Source organism: Vanessa cardui, chromosome 26, assembly GCF_905220365.1.
Source record: "Vanessa cardui chromosome 26, ilVanCard2.1, whole genome shotgun sequence".
Taxonomy (NCBI): Eukaryota; Metazoa; Arthropoda; class Insecta; order Lepidoptera; family Nymphalidae; genus Vanessa; species Vanessa cardui.
Window position 1 is genome coordinate 839,580 of NC_061148.1, and position 15,744 is coordinate 855,323.

The following is a 15,744-nucleotide window of genomic DNA, read 5'->3' on the forward strand; positions in this document are numbered from 1 at the left end:
TAACACAAAAACAATGTCACACTTAAATATTTGCCATAATCGTAGTGGAAATTGTACGACACAATGTGACAATTAATATATTTGCCATACTTGTAGTGGAAATTATACGACACAATGTGACACTTAAATATTTGCCATACTTGTAGTGGAAATTATACGACACAATGTGACACTTAAATATTTGCCATACTTGTAGTGGAAATTATACGACACAATGTGACACTTAAATATTTGCCATACTTGTAGTGGAAATTGTACGACACAATGTGACCATTAATATATTTGCCATACTTGTAGTGGAAATTGTACGACACAATGTGACAATTAATATATTTGCCATACTTGTAGTTGAAATTGTACGACGCAATCTGACCATTAATATATTTGCCATACTTGTAGTGGAAATTATACGACACAATGTGACCATTAATATATTTGCCATACTTGTAGTGGAAATTATACGACACAATGTGACAATTAATATATTTGCCATTGTAGTAGAGGGAAAACGTGGCGCTATACTTGAATCTGAAAATATTTTTGTGGAACAAATCGTTCGACACTTGTTATGGGTGCGAGCGCTATGACCATCATTTTTCTTTTTGCCTTTACGTAATTAAGCCCCTAAAGAACCGCCATACTGATAAAAATGACCTAATATTTTTTGATATCATCTCCCGGTCTATATGTATGTATGACTCGAGATGGCCCAGTGGTTAAAGCATCGTAACCGATGATTGCGGTTCAAACCCAGGCAAGCACCGCTGATTCATGTGCTTAATTTGGTTTTACAATTCATCTCGTGCTCGGCGGTGAAAGAAAACATCGTGAGGAAACCTGCATGTGTCTAATTCCATAGAAATTCTGCCACATGGGTATTCCACCAACCCGCATTGGATCAGCTTGTTGGTTTTGACGTATGTATATTCTGCAGATGTACTGATCGTGATAACTTATGAACATAATGTATAAGGTTTACCATGATCGGACCTGCTGTCCGTTGCATGTTGCGAAGATGAGAATGCTGAGAGGAATGTGTGGTGTTACGCGAATGGATAGAGTAAGGAATGAGTATATAAGAGGAAGTTTGAAAGTGACACCGATAGCCGAGAAGTTATGTGGAAGGCGGCTATCATGGTATGGGCATGTAATGCGGAGGAATGAGGAACACATTGTGAGGAAGGCCTTGAGCATGGATGTGGATGGATATAGGGGTAGAGGACTACCAAGGAAACGATGGATGGATTGTGTGAAAGACGATATGGCTAGAAAGAATGTTACTTGTGAGATGACGTCTGACAGAGAAGTATGGGAAGAGAAGACATGCTGTGCCGACCCCAAATAAAATTGGGATAAGGGCAGGAGAATGATGAATGATGATGTATAAGGTTTATAACGGTACAAATGTCAATCTGGGGGGGGAGGTTATATATCTACACGATGGTTTCCTTCATCACAAAAATCGAGATGCGTTAGACTATATCGTGCAACCTGTGTGCAAATTGATTCGAAACTAGGAATACATGGCAAAGTACAAATACCTCAAGATATTGTGTATTCCGAGGGCCCTCAGCTGCAACAAAACGGCCGACAGGTCGCTGCGACACATCTCCGGGGGGACGCTCTCTATGAGGGCCCAGTAAGCCTCCTCTGTGTACAGCCTGTGCACAGATAACACACAATCAGAGCCCATTTATCCTTTGCGTGACATACGACAAAGTTAAAGCTGGAATAACCGTTATGTCAGTGGACGCGGCTTCTCTCTTTCACTCACATTTTTACTCTTTCTTTTTTAAATAAAACTAATTACAACGGATGAATCGCGAAGACTGTGTGTGTAGTCTACCCGTGACCACGAACACTGCAAAGTGCTCGAAACGTCGGGATGTTTAAAAATAATTAATATACGCGATTCATCCGTTGTAATTAGTTTTATTTAAATGTGTAATAATCGCGAAAATTTAAGACAACATTACTCTTTCTCTTTCTATTTTTTTACCTATTTTTTGAATTGAAGGATTTTTAATAAAAGTATATTTTATTGTATGAGCTTTTTAACTTACAATACATAGTAAAAACAACATTGTTCTAGGGGAGTGTTCCACGACACATTTCTTTTATAAATAATAAATAAATATGAGTACAACATCACATACATTATTCTGATCCCAATGTAAGTAGCTGAAGCACTTGTGTTATGGAAATCAGAAGTAACGACGGCACCACAAACACCCAGACCCAAGACAACATAGAAAACTAATGGTAATCTACATCGACTCGGCCGGGAATCGAACCCGGGACCTCAGAGTGGCGTACCCATGAAAACCGGTGTACACACCACTCGACCATGGTCGTCAAGGCTGTCATCAAGTAGGATGGTCATATTTTTCGTAGAACCGATAATTGGGGGAAATGTGTTCTAAAGTGGAGATTGCGTCTCGGCAAACGTAGGTAGGCAGGCAGGAGTTGGATGCGAGGAGCTTTGGATCTGGATCTTTCTTCAGAAAGACCACAGTGGCATTCACTTGGAGACCTCTGTCGAGCAGTGGATGAATATGGGCTGCTGATGATGTTTTTTTTTATGGTATAGGTTGGCGGACGAGCATATGGGCCACCTGATAGTAGGTGGTCACCATCGCCCATAGACAATGACGCTGTAAGAAATATTAACTATTCCTTACATCGTCAATGCGCCACCAACATTGGGAACTAAGATGTTATGTCCCTTGTGCCAGTAGTTACACTGGCCCACTCAAACCGGAACACAACAATACGGAGTACAGTTATTTGGCGGTAGAATAACTGATGAGTGGGTGGTATCTACCCAGACGGGCGTGCACAAAGCCCTACCACCAAGTATAGTTAAGCTGTAATATCATATCGGTCCATATGTATCTATTTAATTGGAAAGCTTCGTGAGTAAGATGACCTAGTATTATGACGCCTTATCATAAAAACGATCCTTTATCAACATAAAAAAAAATTATAATTTATATATTTTTTTTATATAATTCTCATTTTTTTTGCAAGCGGTATCGTACTTATGACGTCACAGAGCGAGGTACACAGTTAATTCGTACGATATTGCCTGAAAGAGATAACATGTATGTATGGAGTGATTGAGTCGAGATGGCCCAGTGGTTAGAACGCTTGCATCTTAACCGATGATTGCGGGTTCAAACCCAGGCAAGCACCGCTGATTCATGTGCTTAATTTGTCTTTATAATTCATCTCGTGCTCAGCGGTGAAGGAAAACATCGTGAGGAAACCTGCACGTGACAAATTTCATAGAAATTCTGCCACATGTGTATTCCACCAACCCGCATTGGAACAGCGTGGTGGAATATGTTCCAAACCTTCTCCTCAAAGGGAGAGGAGGCCTTTAGCCCAGCAGTGGGAATTTACAGGCTGTTGTTGTTGTTGTTGTTGTATGGAGTGATTACCGGTAGCACTTCCCGGGGCAGGTTCGCCCGGCTCTACCGGATCGCTGAGTTGCATTCTGCCGCGACACGGGGCACACGGACACGCTCTCTACCCCCACCGCTGGGTCGAAGTGGGGCAGCTTGTGGAAACCGCTATCGATCACTGGAAAGCATTACACTTGTTACATTACTTATAACCAAACACAATCTTCCGACCCTCGTTTAACCCTTATAGTCCAAGATTTTTAGATATCCGCTCTGCATAAAATCCTTCTACGTGATTTTTCGATTGGATTATGTCAGAGGGTGCCTCCTAAGTATAAAACCGAGTTTCTGTCGCCCGAAACTGCGAGCGTTAGCCGCCATCTTGGAAAAAGTTTTCTTGCATATCTTGCACCGATTTTTGGTGCTAAAATGCCTGGACTATTATCCTAGTAGAATTTTATAATATCCATTCTTAGCATATATCAACACCCTTTAAGGAACCTACCTACCAAATTTAAAGAGTGTAGATGATACTTTTGTTAAGAAAATTGTAATGTAACACGTGTATTATCGTTTACAAAATCAGTGTAATAAATAAAAGTATATAAAAAAACAAACTCTTCAAAATTATATAAAAATAGACCTTAAAGTGTAAGAATATAATGTAACACATAATTAATTACGTTGACGGTACCTAAGGGTAATTTGGGTATATAATTCATCTCGTTCTCAGCAATGAAGGAAAATATCGTGAGGAAACCTACATGTGTCAAATTTCACAAAAATTCTGCCACATGTGTATTCCACCAACCCGCCTTGAAACAGCTTGGTAGAATATGTTCCAAACCATCGCCTCAAAAGGGAAAAAGTCTTAGCCCAGCAGTGGGAAATTTACACGTTGTTTTTACTGTTCTTGGTAATTTACTAAACTTCAAACTTAAATTATTGACGCTCGACTAAAAAATATATATTTTTAATACATACATAATTTACTTTGTCCATAATGAAACAAAACTCACCATAAACAACACCATTAATGGTCACACTGGTCTCGGCGATGTTGGTCGCCAGGACAACTTTTCTCACGTTCCTGTCGGCCGTCTGGAACACCTTTATCTGCTTGTAGTGAGGCAGGCTGCCGTACATCGGCAGCACAGACAGGTTGGCTGCCGCAATGCCACTCGGAAATGTCTTTCTGTATACATTTTTCTCATTATTTTCTTTGGCGTACTGCTCTAACGTATCCAGGGCTGTTAGAATTTCTTCCTGAAAAAATATAGTTTATTTTATAAGATGCTAACGGTACAATGATATATACTTTATTGTACAAAGTAACTACTGAGTGTCTTGCCGGTTCTTCTCAGTAGAATCTAAATTCCGAACCGGTGGTAGCTTCACTTAATATAGTTGTTAAATGACTATTCAAAATTACTTACAACTACTTGAATGAAATTTATTATTATTTAGATTTTTATTAATGATTTTTAAAAAAAAATAATTTAACTGTAGAAACGACTTTTAATATAATTTAAACTGGCAACACTATACAAAATATCTTTTCCTATCGGATTATGAGTGTTCCACACTCTCATACTAGACAGTGTAACTGTGTTTGTGCATGTAGTGTCTCGGGTGATCTCTCTCGTGATTGGTCATCATCACGAGTTGATGACGTAACACTTACCTGTGACGTCAGAAACGCTAATATGTCACCGAACGGCTGGTTTTCGTGTATCTTTATAACCGTATCCACTGTTGCCTTCACATAATCCGGTACGGGCTCTGTAAGAACAATAACAAATATTAAAAAATAATGATTTAACACTTATTATACATTTATGTACCTATTTATTAAATTCTATTGTTATATGAGTATTATATGTATTATTATATTTTATATAGTAATTAAAGTAACAGCCTGGAAATTTCCCACTGCTGGGCTAAGGCCTCCTCTCCCATTAAGGAGAAGGCTTGGAACATATTCCACCACGATGATCCAATGCGGGTTGATGGAATGCTCATGTGGCAAAATTTCGATAAAATTAAACACATGCAGGTTTCCTCACGACGTTTTCCTTCACCACCGAGCACAAGATGAATTATAAACACAAATTGCTTGCCTGGGTTTGAACTTGAAAACATCGGTTAAGATTCACGCGTTTTAATCACTGGGCCATCTCGGCTCTTCATATTTTATATGCTGTATATAATTTATCAAACTTATTGTACCCTTTCTTAAATGTGTTTTTTACAACCAGTCCTCTGCCCAAAGTTTGCGTAGAAATCGTTGTTTTAGCGATAAGGCTTGATGAAACTTTTAAATCACTACCTGGCCCGGCTCCGCACGGATGCAATGCTGATACTACTAATTTGTTTATTTACGACATCACATTTCAGACACTTCCAAAATTATCAGTGTTTCTATACTACTATCTATGTATTATATACAAAAACCTCTCGTATCACTCTATCTATTAAAAAAAACCGCATCGAAAATCCGTTATTTTAATGATCTAAGCATACGTAAGCATACGTAAAGAATGTGGTAAACGACTTTGTTTTATACTATATAATAATAATGATATTGCATTGGTGTAATAAGACTAAGAATAAATAAAAATAGCATACAGATTACATATAGTTAGAAATGGCTGAGTTGTTAGAAGGATAATAGGCTATTTGACTGGTTTTTAAAATCCATTTTATAATATTTAGTAGAAGTTAAGGCACCCAGTAAAAGTTGATTTTTTTATTTCTAGTACATATTTGCAGAAAAATATCATATAACAATAATCATCTGTGGCACATGTAGTAGAAAAGCAAGGTTAACAAGAAAGTGACTTCATCATAAGCCCGGCCAATCAGCGTTTTGTGTCACGTGACAAACGTTTAAAAAAAATGCATTTATATTTATGGCTTTTAAAAAATTACCTATGATTTTAAATTTTCGTTAGCAAATAACCATTTTTAAACTCATCATATACACTGATTACAATCATTAACAATTTATTTTTCGCATTGTCAAATAGCCTATTATGAGTGAAGGACGAAATGGTGATAATAATGGTTACAATATTACCTTCGACATAAAATATATCTATGGGGTAAGTCCGACCCACCATGGACATAATGACGGATGAACTTCTCTTAGTAGTTTTCCCATCGTTTATATTGAAATACTCCTTCAGGAAATCCGCGTCCATCGTAGCTGAGGACACTACGATCTTTAAATTTTTTCTTTTCTGTAAAGTTCATAATACAATTATATATTAAAAAAAAAACTGTATAGTAAAAATTCGATTTAAGGATACATTCATTTCTAAAGCATACTATTAACCTGTACAGACATTAAATTAATAACATAAAAGCAAAACCCAGCTCCGCACGGATGCACTGCTGATACTAAATATATTAAAGAATGTCATTATATAAATAAAATAAATAATTAAAAGTAAATAAATATTGGACAACATCACATACATTACTCTGATCCCAATGAAAGTAGCTAAAGCACTTGTGTTATAGAAAATCAGAAGTAACGATGGTACCACAAATACCCAGACACAAGACGAAACTAATGAACTTTTCCTACATCGACACGGCCGGGAATCGAACCCGGGACCTCGGAATGGCGTACCCAAGAAAACCGACACACTACTAGACCACGGAGGTCGTATATACAAAGTTTATAGCTTTTTGTCATTAGACATTTTTTTATGTACGAATCTCATAGCAAAGCTTGTATATGTATATGTATATTTGGGAATCCCATTAAAACATTTCGTAACTCATAAAACTTATATTCCTATTGTAAACAACAATACGAAGAAAACTTGGGCAGACGCGATCACGTTTTCTACTAAGATTTCACCCTAAATATTTATAATCATGAGATGCGAGAAACGAAAACGAATCCCCATAAAAGCAATACGACAGATAATCACTGAAGTATTACTCTGCAAAAACTTTTAGATTGTTTGTCTGTATGTCAACAATACACACACTGTGATTCCCTACATATTACGAACAAAACCAAACGATAGCGTGATTTAAAAGACTACTAGCGCCATCTAGTTTTACAATCAAACAACACTAGAAAATATAAAACATTCGGTATTGTAAGTTTTATTATCATTCGCATAGAGTAGAATTTACAATGAAGGATTTGAACATAGTTACGTACAATGGGTTCCGGGAGGAGCTTTTGTTTATCAAAAAAATGCCAGCGATTTTCTTAGAAATTTAATAATTCTAAAATAGAACTGACTCGATATTTATATTTTTAAAATGAACGTAATCATAGACAATCGCGGATAGTACTCGGATTCAAATCCAGATCAACATTATTAAGCACTTATACTATATTTGTTTATAATACAATAGGCACTTATTTTACTTAGTGGTAGGCCTTTGTGCAAGCCCGTCTGGGTAGGTACCATCTATTCATCAGATATTCAACCGCCAAAGAACAGTCTTGGTATTATTGCGTTTTGGTTTGAAGAGTCGGTGAGCCAGTGTAACTACAGCCACAAGGGATATAACATCTTAGTTCCCAAAGTTGGTGGTGCAATGGCGATGAAAGGAATGATTCATGTCTCTTAGAGTTTAAAAAAAAATAATGTAATCATTATTTTTAAAAAAAACATTGAAAAAGGTTTTATAATTTTGGCGCCAAATATAAAGTGACGTGCAGTTTACAATGAAATAAAAACAACATAAATAGGTTTCGAAAGTACTAAAAATGTGTTTGGTAGAGTTTCGTGATCGAATAATTCATATAAGTTCACATAAGCAAAACGATCTGTTACTGTCGTAAATCAAATACAGTGAAACCTGGTTAAGTGAGACTTCAAGGGACCTGCAATATTGTTTCACTTATAGAGATATTCCACTTACCCGGTGTCTCAGATACCCAGGCATAAGTAAATGTCTGCCTCATTTATAGAGGTGCGATCATTAAATAAAACAATGTCTTATGAAAATATGAGGAATAAGTTAGCGAACAAATCGGTATTATCTCAGTTACAGAGGTTTATGTGTTTAAAAAATTGCTGTCGCATTTATAGAGGTAACTGTGGTGATAGAACAAAATAACTAATTCCAGTTACAGAGGTTTGCTTCGGCCCACTAACAGTGTTAATTCAACGTCATTGACGACCTCCGTGGTCGAGTGGTGTGTACACCGGTTTTCAAGGGTACGCCACTCCGAGGTCCCGGGATTTTATCATTAGTTTTCTATGTCGTCTTGGGTCTGGGTGTTTGTGGTACCTTCGTTACTTCTGATTTTCCACAACACAAGTGCTTTAGCTACTTACATTGGGATCAGAGTAATGTATGTGATGTTGTCTCATATTATTGTCTCATATTTGCATGTGGTCACACGATAATGGACTTATTCTAAATGCAGAAAAAACTAGCCTAATGCATGTTCGTTAATGTCCGTTCTAGTCATAATATCACAGATATAATACCTCGGGTCATTGCCCACGATCATCACTGTTTACACACTCAATGTAAGGGCACTAAATGCTATTGTCCACCTCTAAAATTAGTTGAAGAACAAAAATATCTTGGCCTAATTGTAGATAATCGTTTTAACTGGAGTAAGCACGTTGATAAGGTATGCGATCAGTTACGTGTTTTTATGGCAAAACTATACATAATAAAGCATAAGGTACCCTTCCCCATATTACTTATGATGTATAGGACCCTAGCAGAAAGTATCATATCCTACGGCCTGGGTAGTTATGGACGTACATTTAAAACTTACCTAGACCGAATATTTAAAATACAGCAAATAATATTAAAAAATATAGTACCGAAAAATTCAAATTAAAATAAAAAACAAAATTTCTCTTTTCAAATATTGTAAAGTCTTACCAGTGTATGATCTAATTAAACTCGTTATACTCTCTAACAATTATTTTAATAATGAACTAAAAAATCCTTATATTCATAATATGACTACCAGAAATATAACCAATAAAAACTTAACCTTTCCAAGAACCAAAAATCTATACGGGAAAAAATCTCTTAACTATGTCCTACCTATGTTTATAAATGAGTTACCAAAAATATTAGAGAAAAAATTACAGAAAAAAATATCAAAAATGTCCTAAAAAAATATTTTTATCAAAAATTATAATATACTATGTATGTATATATATGTGTATATATATGTAAATGTGTGTATGTGTATGTATGTGTATGTGTATATGGTATGTATATAAATAAAAAAATATATATAATTAAATGAGACATTTGGGAACAGCCTGTATTGTTTAGTTTTAATAAATAGTATATGCGAATACTTTTCTTAGCCAATACAAACCAGAAAATGGTTTAATGGCTTGTAAAATATATTAATGTGTATGTTTTATTTTAAAAAGAAATAAATAAATAAAATATATATATATATATATATATATATATATATATTTAAAGTGATGGGACCACAGCACTAGTTCCAGTTGAATACTAATATTACTAACCTTAGCTATCTTCTTCAACAATCCCATCAATACATCCGTCAGTTGAGATCTCTCGTGTACCTGGAAAGAAATATATAGCTCAGTGAAGACTTTATTATTTATCATTATTATTACATAGATTGGTTTGTCTGGAAGAGATGGCTCAAGCCACAAGTCCGCCCGTTGTACAACATTTTTATCTACATTTTTAGGGTTCCGTAGTCTACTAGGAACCCTTATAGTTTCTTTATGTTTGTCCGTCTGTCTGTCCTGGCTCTTTCTCCGCCGTTTCTGCACCGATTGCTACGAAAATTGGCGGAGAGATGTATACTGATAATCCAAAAATTGGTTTTTAAAATTATCGAAAAATAATTATATTTTACCCCCTCCCTAACTTATGACGTGCAGTTGCCCTAACTAAATGGTAATGTATGGAAATAACTACCTATAAACTATGAAAATAAGTAGGAATGTTACATACCTACATAAAGGGCCAGGCCAGGGTAGAAATTGAGATTGCTAAATTTCCATCTTATAGCGGAACTTTCATGTGCGTGTCCGACACGCTCTTGGCCGGTTTTTTTAATCTATATTCTATTTTACGTTTTTGTATGTTATTAATTTTGTGTTACTTTCTTTTTTTAGTTTTTGTTTGTGTTGTGCAATAAAGTATAGAGTAAATGAGTACGTACATAGTATAAAACAAAGTCGTTTACCGCTGTGCCTATGTATACTTAGATCTTTAATTTTTTTTTAATAGATAGAGTCATTCGAAAGGATTTTGTACGTACATAATACATGAACAATATAGTACAGAAACAAGTATCCTCGCTAAGTTCCCCTACATCACCAAGCTCGAGATGAATTATAAGCACATTAAATATCAACGGTGCTTACCTGGGTGTGGACCCTGGAAAATCGTTTGAAATGCCATCTCGGCCCATCAATACTAACTGTGCCCGCGAATTCATTCGCGTTTGAGTTAATATGACTGTTGATCATTTCGCAGATTTTACAATAGCTTATTAGTTCTGTATTAGGCAGCTTTTGTGATATTAGTCGTTGGTGGGAGGCATGCGCGATGTACTGAACTGTATTTGGATATTGCTGCTTGATTTTATTATTATTTGCAATATAAATTTTTAAAGAAGCCTATGTTACTCCTTAACACATCAGCTATCTGCCAGTGTAAGTCCAGTCAAAATCAGTCCAGCCGTTTCAAATGTTTGGCGGAACAAACAGACGGACCGTCGGAAAGACTAGTTTTATAAAAAATATTGTTTTGGTATATGTACCATATATACATACATATATACTCAGTCACAGGCGGTTACTTTTATAGTACAAATAGACTCTCCAATTTAATTATATGTATAGATTAATAATTTTTAATTAGTACCCCAGTGGCTCAGTGTAAAAGCAGGTGAATATTAAGCGAACATCGCACTTTTTTATGGTATAGGTTGGCGGACGAGCATATGGGCCACCTGATGGTAAGTGGTCACCATCACCCATAGACAAAGACGCTGTAACAAATATTAACTATTCCTTACATCATCAATGTGCCACCAACCTTGGGAACTAAGATGTTATGTCCTTTGTGCCTGTAGTTACACTGGCTCACACACCCAAACCGGAAGACAACAATTATGAGCACTGTTATTTGGCGGTAGAATAACTGATGAGTGGGTAGTACCTACCCCTAAAACAAAGTAATTCCACGTTCCATTTATCGTGCCGTATAGTATATTATAACCAATAGCTCAGACGATCGTTAAATTTTAAAGGTATAAAATAAAGTTTCCTAAGCCCACGTCCAACGGATGTTGTGATTGGGGTCATTGTTATTTATCGTCCTATTTATATGTTTTTTATTATAGATGTGTTATGATATTTTATGTGTGTTTGGCTGTTGCATCATAGCTTCTAAAATGACCCGATTTTTAATTAGGTTGCTTTTGAAAAGCGACTTGATTTAGGTACTATATACTGCTACAGATAAAAAAAATATGTTCAAGTATTTGAAGGACATAAAAATTTATCCACATATAATGTTAAACTTTCAAAAGATGATTTATAATTTTATATCTCATGACTATAATGATATTACAGAAGAGCTGAGGTGGCCCAGTGGTTAGAACGCGTGCATCTTTACCGATAATTGCAGGATCAAATCCAGACAAGCACCACTATATAAGTGCTTAATTTGTATTTATAATTCATCGCGTGCTCGGCGGTGAAGGAAAACGTGAGGAAACTGCATGTGACCAATTTCATCGATATTCTGCCATATGTTCATTTCACCAACCCGCATTGGAATAGCTTGGTGGAATATATTCCAAACCCTCTTCTTAATGGAAGAGGAGGTCTTATCCCAGCAGTGGGAAATTTACAGGATTTATAACTAACAGAAGATAAAAAGAAGCATAGTTTATATGTATTTACCTCGTCAAGGACGATACACGAATACTGCATCAGAAGTGGAGACGCGAACATCTCTCTTAGCAACACGCCTTCCGTCATAAACTGGAAAAAAAACAAAAGAAAATAGATATCATATAATAATATTTTCGTATGGATTCTTAACCCATGGTTACGGGTTTTTTTCACATACATTACTCTGATCCCAATTTAAGTAGCTAAAGCACTTGTGTTATGGAAAATCAGAAGTAACGACGGTACCACAAACATCCAGACCCAAGACAACATAGAAAACTAATGATAATCTACATCGACTCGGCCGGGAATCGAACCCGGGACCTCGGAGTGGCGTAACCATGAAAACCGGCGTATACACCACTCGACCACGGAGGTCGCTGAGGTGGTTACGGGTTAAGAATCAATTTTCATGTGCACAATTTGCGTTTATAATTCATCGCGTGCTCGGCGATGAAGGAAAACATCGTGAGGAAACCTGCATGCGTCAAATTTCATTGAAAACCTGCCACATGTGTATCCATCAACCTGTACTAGAACTGGGCATATTCTAAGCTTTTCCTCAGTGGGAGTGGAGGCCTTAGCCCAGCAGTAGGAAGTTTCTATTACTATTATAATATTATATATGTCGGCGCGAAACCACGAATTTAAGAAAAACACGTGTCCAGAAATGATTATTTTAATAATAATAATAATTTAAAACTGTTTGATTGTTAAATTAATAATTTTAAGTGAATTTTGAAATGTTAAATTAGTCTAAAATATTTTACAGTTTGTAAACAGCTGTTATGTTGAGTGAATAAGTCTACCTATTTTCAACCGACTTCAAAAAGGAGGAGGTTATCAATTCGTCTGTATTTTTTTTTTATGTTTGTTACCTCATAACTTTTCACTGGGTGGACCGATGTTGATATTTTTTTTTTGTTTGAAAGGTTTCCCGTGGGGTCCCATTTTAATTTATTTTTTTCCGATGATGGTATCCGTATGAAAACGACATAAGTCTTAAATTTGCATTATGTATATGCGCGAGAAATAGGTGAAACCGGCTCCAAATATACAAATAACTATAACTACGTTATATAATCGTAAATCGACTTTTAAGTAGTCTAATATTTTTCATTTCATTTTACTTAGGAGGACTCTAATAAATATATGGAATTCGCAATTATTTTTATTACTTTTAGTGCATATTCATTTGTTTTAAAATAGTGTTTTGTTTGTAGTCGGTTTTTATTTTTGTTAAAATTTTTATTTATTTTTATAAAAGATCAAGCGTCCGTCGGTATCAACAGACTTGGTCGAGCCGTGGGAGCGATCGGACCGTCTCACATTGGAATAAATCAGAGAAGAATATTTCCTGAGTATAATTTCAAACCTCCGAGGATGGATAAAGATCGAACCCCTGACACTCGTGACGTCAGCTATGCTGAAGTCATGTTTTTTAAAAACGGGCTCGGACATGCTTCTCCGTTATATACTATTGAGTAATTAAGAGTTAAAAGTGTAACAAATAGTATATTTATATATTAGTTAGGATTGGGTTCAAGATCAAAGTACACTTCTTATTTAACTTATAAGTACACAGCAAGTACTTTATACAAGTTAATTATAAAGATATAAAATTAATAATAGTTAAAACGTAAATCCAACTAGAAATATGGGAACGTACTGGATGGCTGTCGGGATATACATAAGTCGACTATATTATCTAATAGTCTAGTTATATACATTTGAAAATAACCCTAACGGTAGGTTGGAAATGTAATAAAAATTGTAGAGCGAAAATAAAATATCTAATCATAATGCTGTTATCACGAAGCACAGCCGCGTTATCGTAAAAAAAAACCCTTCAACTCTTTTCAAGATGGCGGCAATCAAGCTCGGCCATTACAAGTTAAGCTTTACTAAACCCTGCTGTTTTTTATTTATTTATTTAACAGTTTATTCAAATTTGCCAGATACAGTACAGATACAAATATATAAGTCACAGGAAAGCAAAATTTAAAAGGTATGCTTATCCCTATAAGAGATTTCTTCCAGCATACCCAGAAGAGTGAGAATAGACAGAACAGTGAAAGGTAGACAGGCAAGAGTTTACAATTACAAAATAAAACTAAAACAAATACTAAACTAAAAATGAGAAATATATAATATATAATACATTAAAGTTTACATATATAAATACTTATAATATACATACATATAAATACATATACACTACTTAATATGCCAAAATTAGGAGATTGATAAGAAATGCTCTTTTAACTTCTTTTTAAAAATGTGAATTGAATTAGAAGTGCGAATCGTGCACGGCAGAGCGTTCCACAAACGCGCTGCATGCACTGTGAAAGCGGAGGTGTAAAAATTAGAATTATGAGAAGGGATTTGTAGTAGGAGCTGGACATTAGGACGGCAAGGAGAACCAGGAGGATGCAAGAACTTTTGTATATAATTAGTATATCAGCCTAGTATAGTTAACAAATTAGCCGAGACGGCCCAGTGGTTAGAACAACAACAATAACAGCCTGTAAATTCCCACTGCTGGGCTAAAGACCTCCCCTCCCTTTTGAGGAGAAGGTTTAGAACTTATTCCACCACGTTGTTCCAATGCGGGTTGGTGGAGTGGTTAGAACGCGTGCATCTTATTATTACTGGGCGAACCCAGGCAAGCACCAATGGATATTCATATGCTTAACTTTTGTTTATAGCTCATCTCGTGCTCCGTGAAGGTGAGATGAACAAGATGTATTATCTTGTGGAAAGCTGAATGTGACCAATTTAATTGGAACAGGGTGGTGAAATATGTTCTTCTCGTGCTCGGTGGTGAAGGAAACATCATTAGGAAACCTGCATGTGTCTAGTTTCATAGAAATTCTGCCACATGTGTATTTAGCAACCCGCATTGGAACAGCGTATTCGAATGTTCCGAACCTTCTCTTCAAAAGGGAGACGAGGCCAGCAGTGGGAAATTTACAGACCGCTGTTGTTGTAAATATAGTTAACAAATGTGTGTGCCAACAGAGATGTATTCTCTATTCCGCAACTCTGGTAATCCAATTCACAACTGGACCGCAAAAAGTTCAGCTATAAAACCAAATGTCTTTACGTGCTAACCGAGGCAAGATACTGAATAAAATTAAAAAAGAGTAACTTCTGAGTTTCTTGCCGGTTCTTCTCGGTAGAATCTACTTTCCGAACCGGTGGTAGCTTCACTTAATTGTAAAATGACGATTCTAAAGTGCTTGTAAAAGCCTACTTGAATAAAATAAACTTATTTTAATTTTGATTTCTTTTTTTTTGAATACATCCAGCAACTTCAAGCTGTGACTGATAACGTTTCGATGATCTTGGGATTTCATCCTAGAACCTTGGCATCTGTGTCGAAATATCGCGCCACAACAACGAGGCAGCACCGTAACAATAGTTCATTG

At 35.9% G+C, this 15,744-nt stretch overlaps 1 protein-coding gene across 1 annotated transcript in view; it reads right to left on the reverse strand.

The window, feature by feature from the left end:
- LOC124540706 (probable ATP-dependent RNA helicase DHX35) overlaps positions 1 to 15,744 on the reverse strand; it is a 63,898-nt gene that overhangs the window by 10,382 nt on the left and 37,772 nt on the right. The window contains exons 4-10 of the mRNA XM_047118384.1: positions 12,323 to 12,403; positions 9,899 to 9,958; positions 6,487 to 6,649; positions 5,092 to 5,189; positions 4,427 to 4,673; positions 3,444 to 3,585; positions 1,542 to 1,661 (exon numbers count right to left, since the gene is read on the reverse strand). Of these exons, the coding sequence (XP_046974340.1) occupies positions 1,542 to 1,661; positions 3,444 to 3,585; positions 4,427 to 4,673; positions 5,092 to 5,189; positions 6,487 to 6,649; positions 9,899 to 9,958; positions 12,323 to 12,403 (911 nt within the window). The remainder of the gene's footprint in view (positions 1 to 1,541; positions 1,662 to 3,443; positions 3,586 to 4,426; positions 4,674 to 5,091; positions 5,190 to 6,486; positions 6,650 to 9,898; positions 9,959 to 12,322; positions 12,404 to 15,744) is intronic.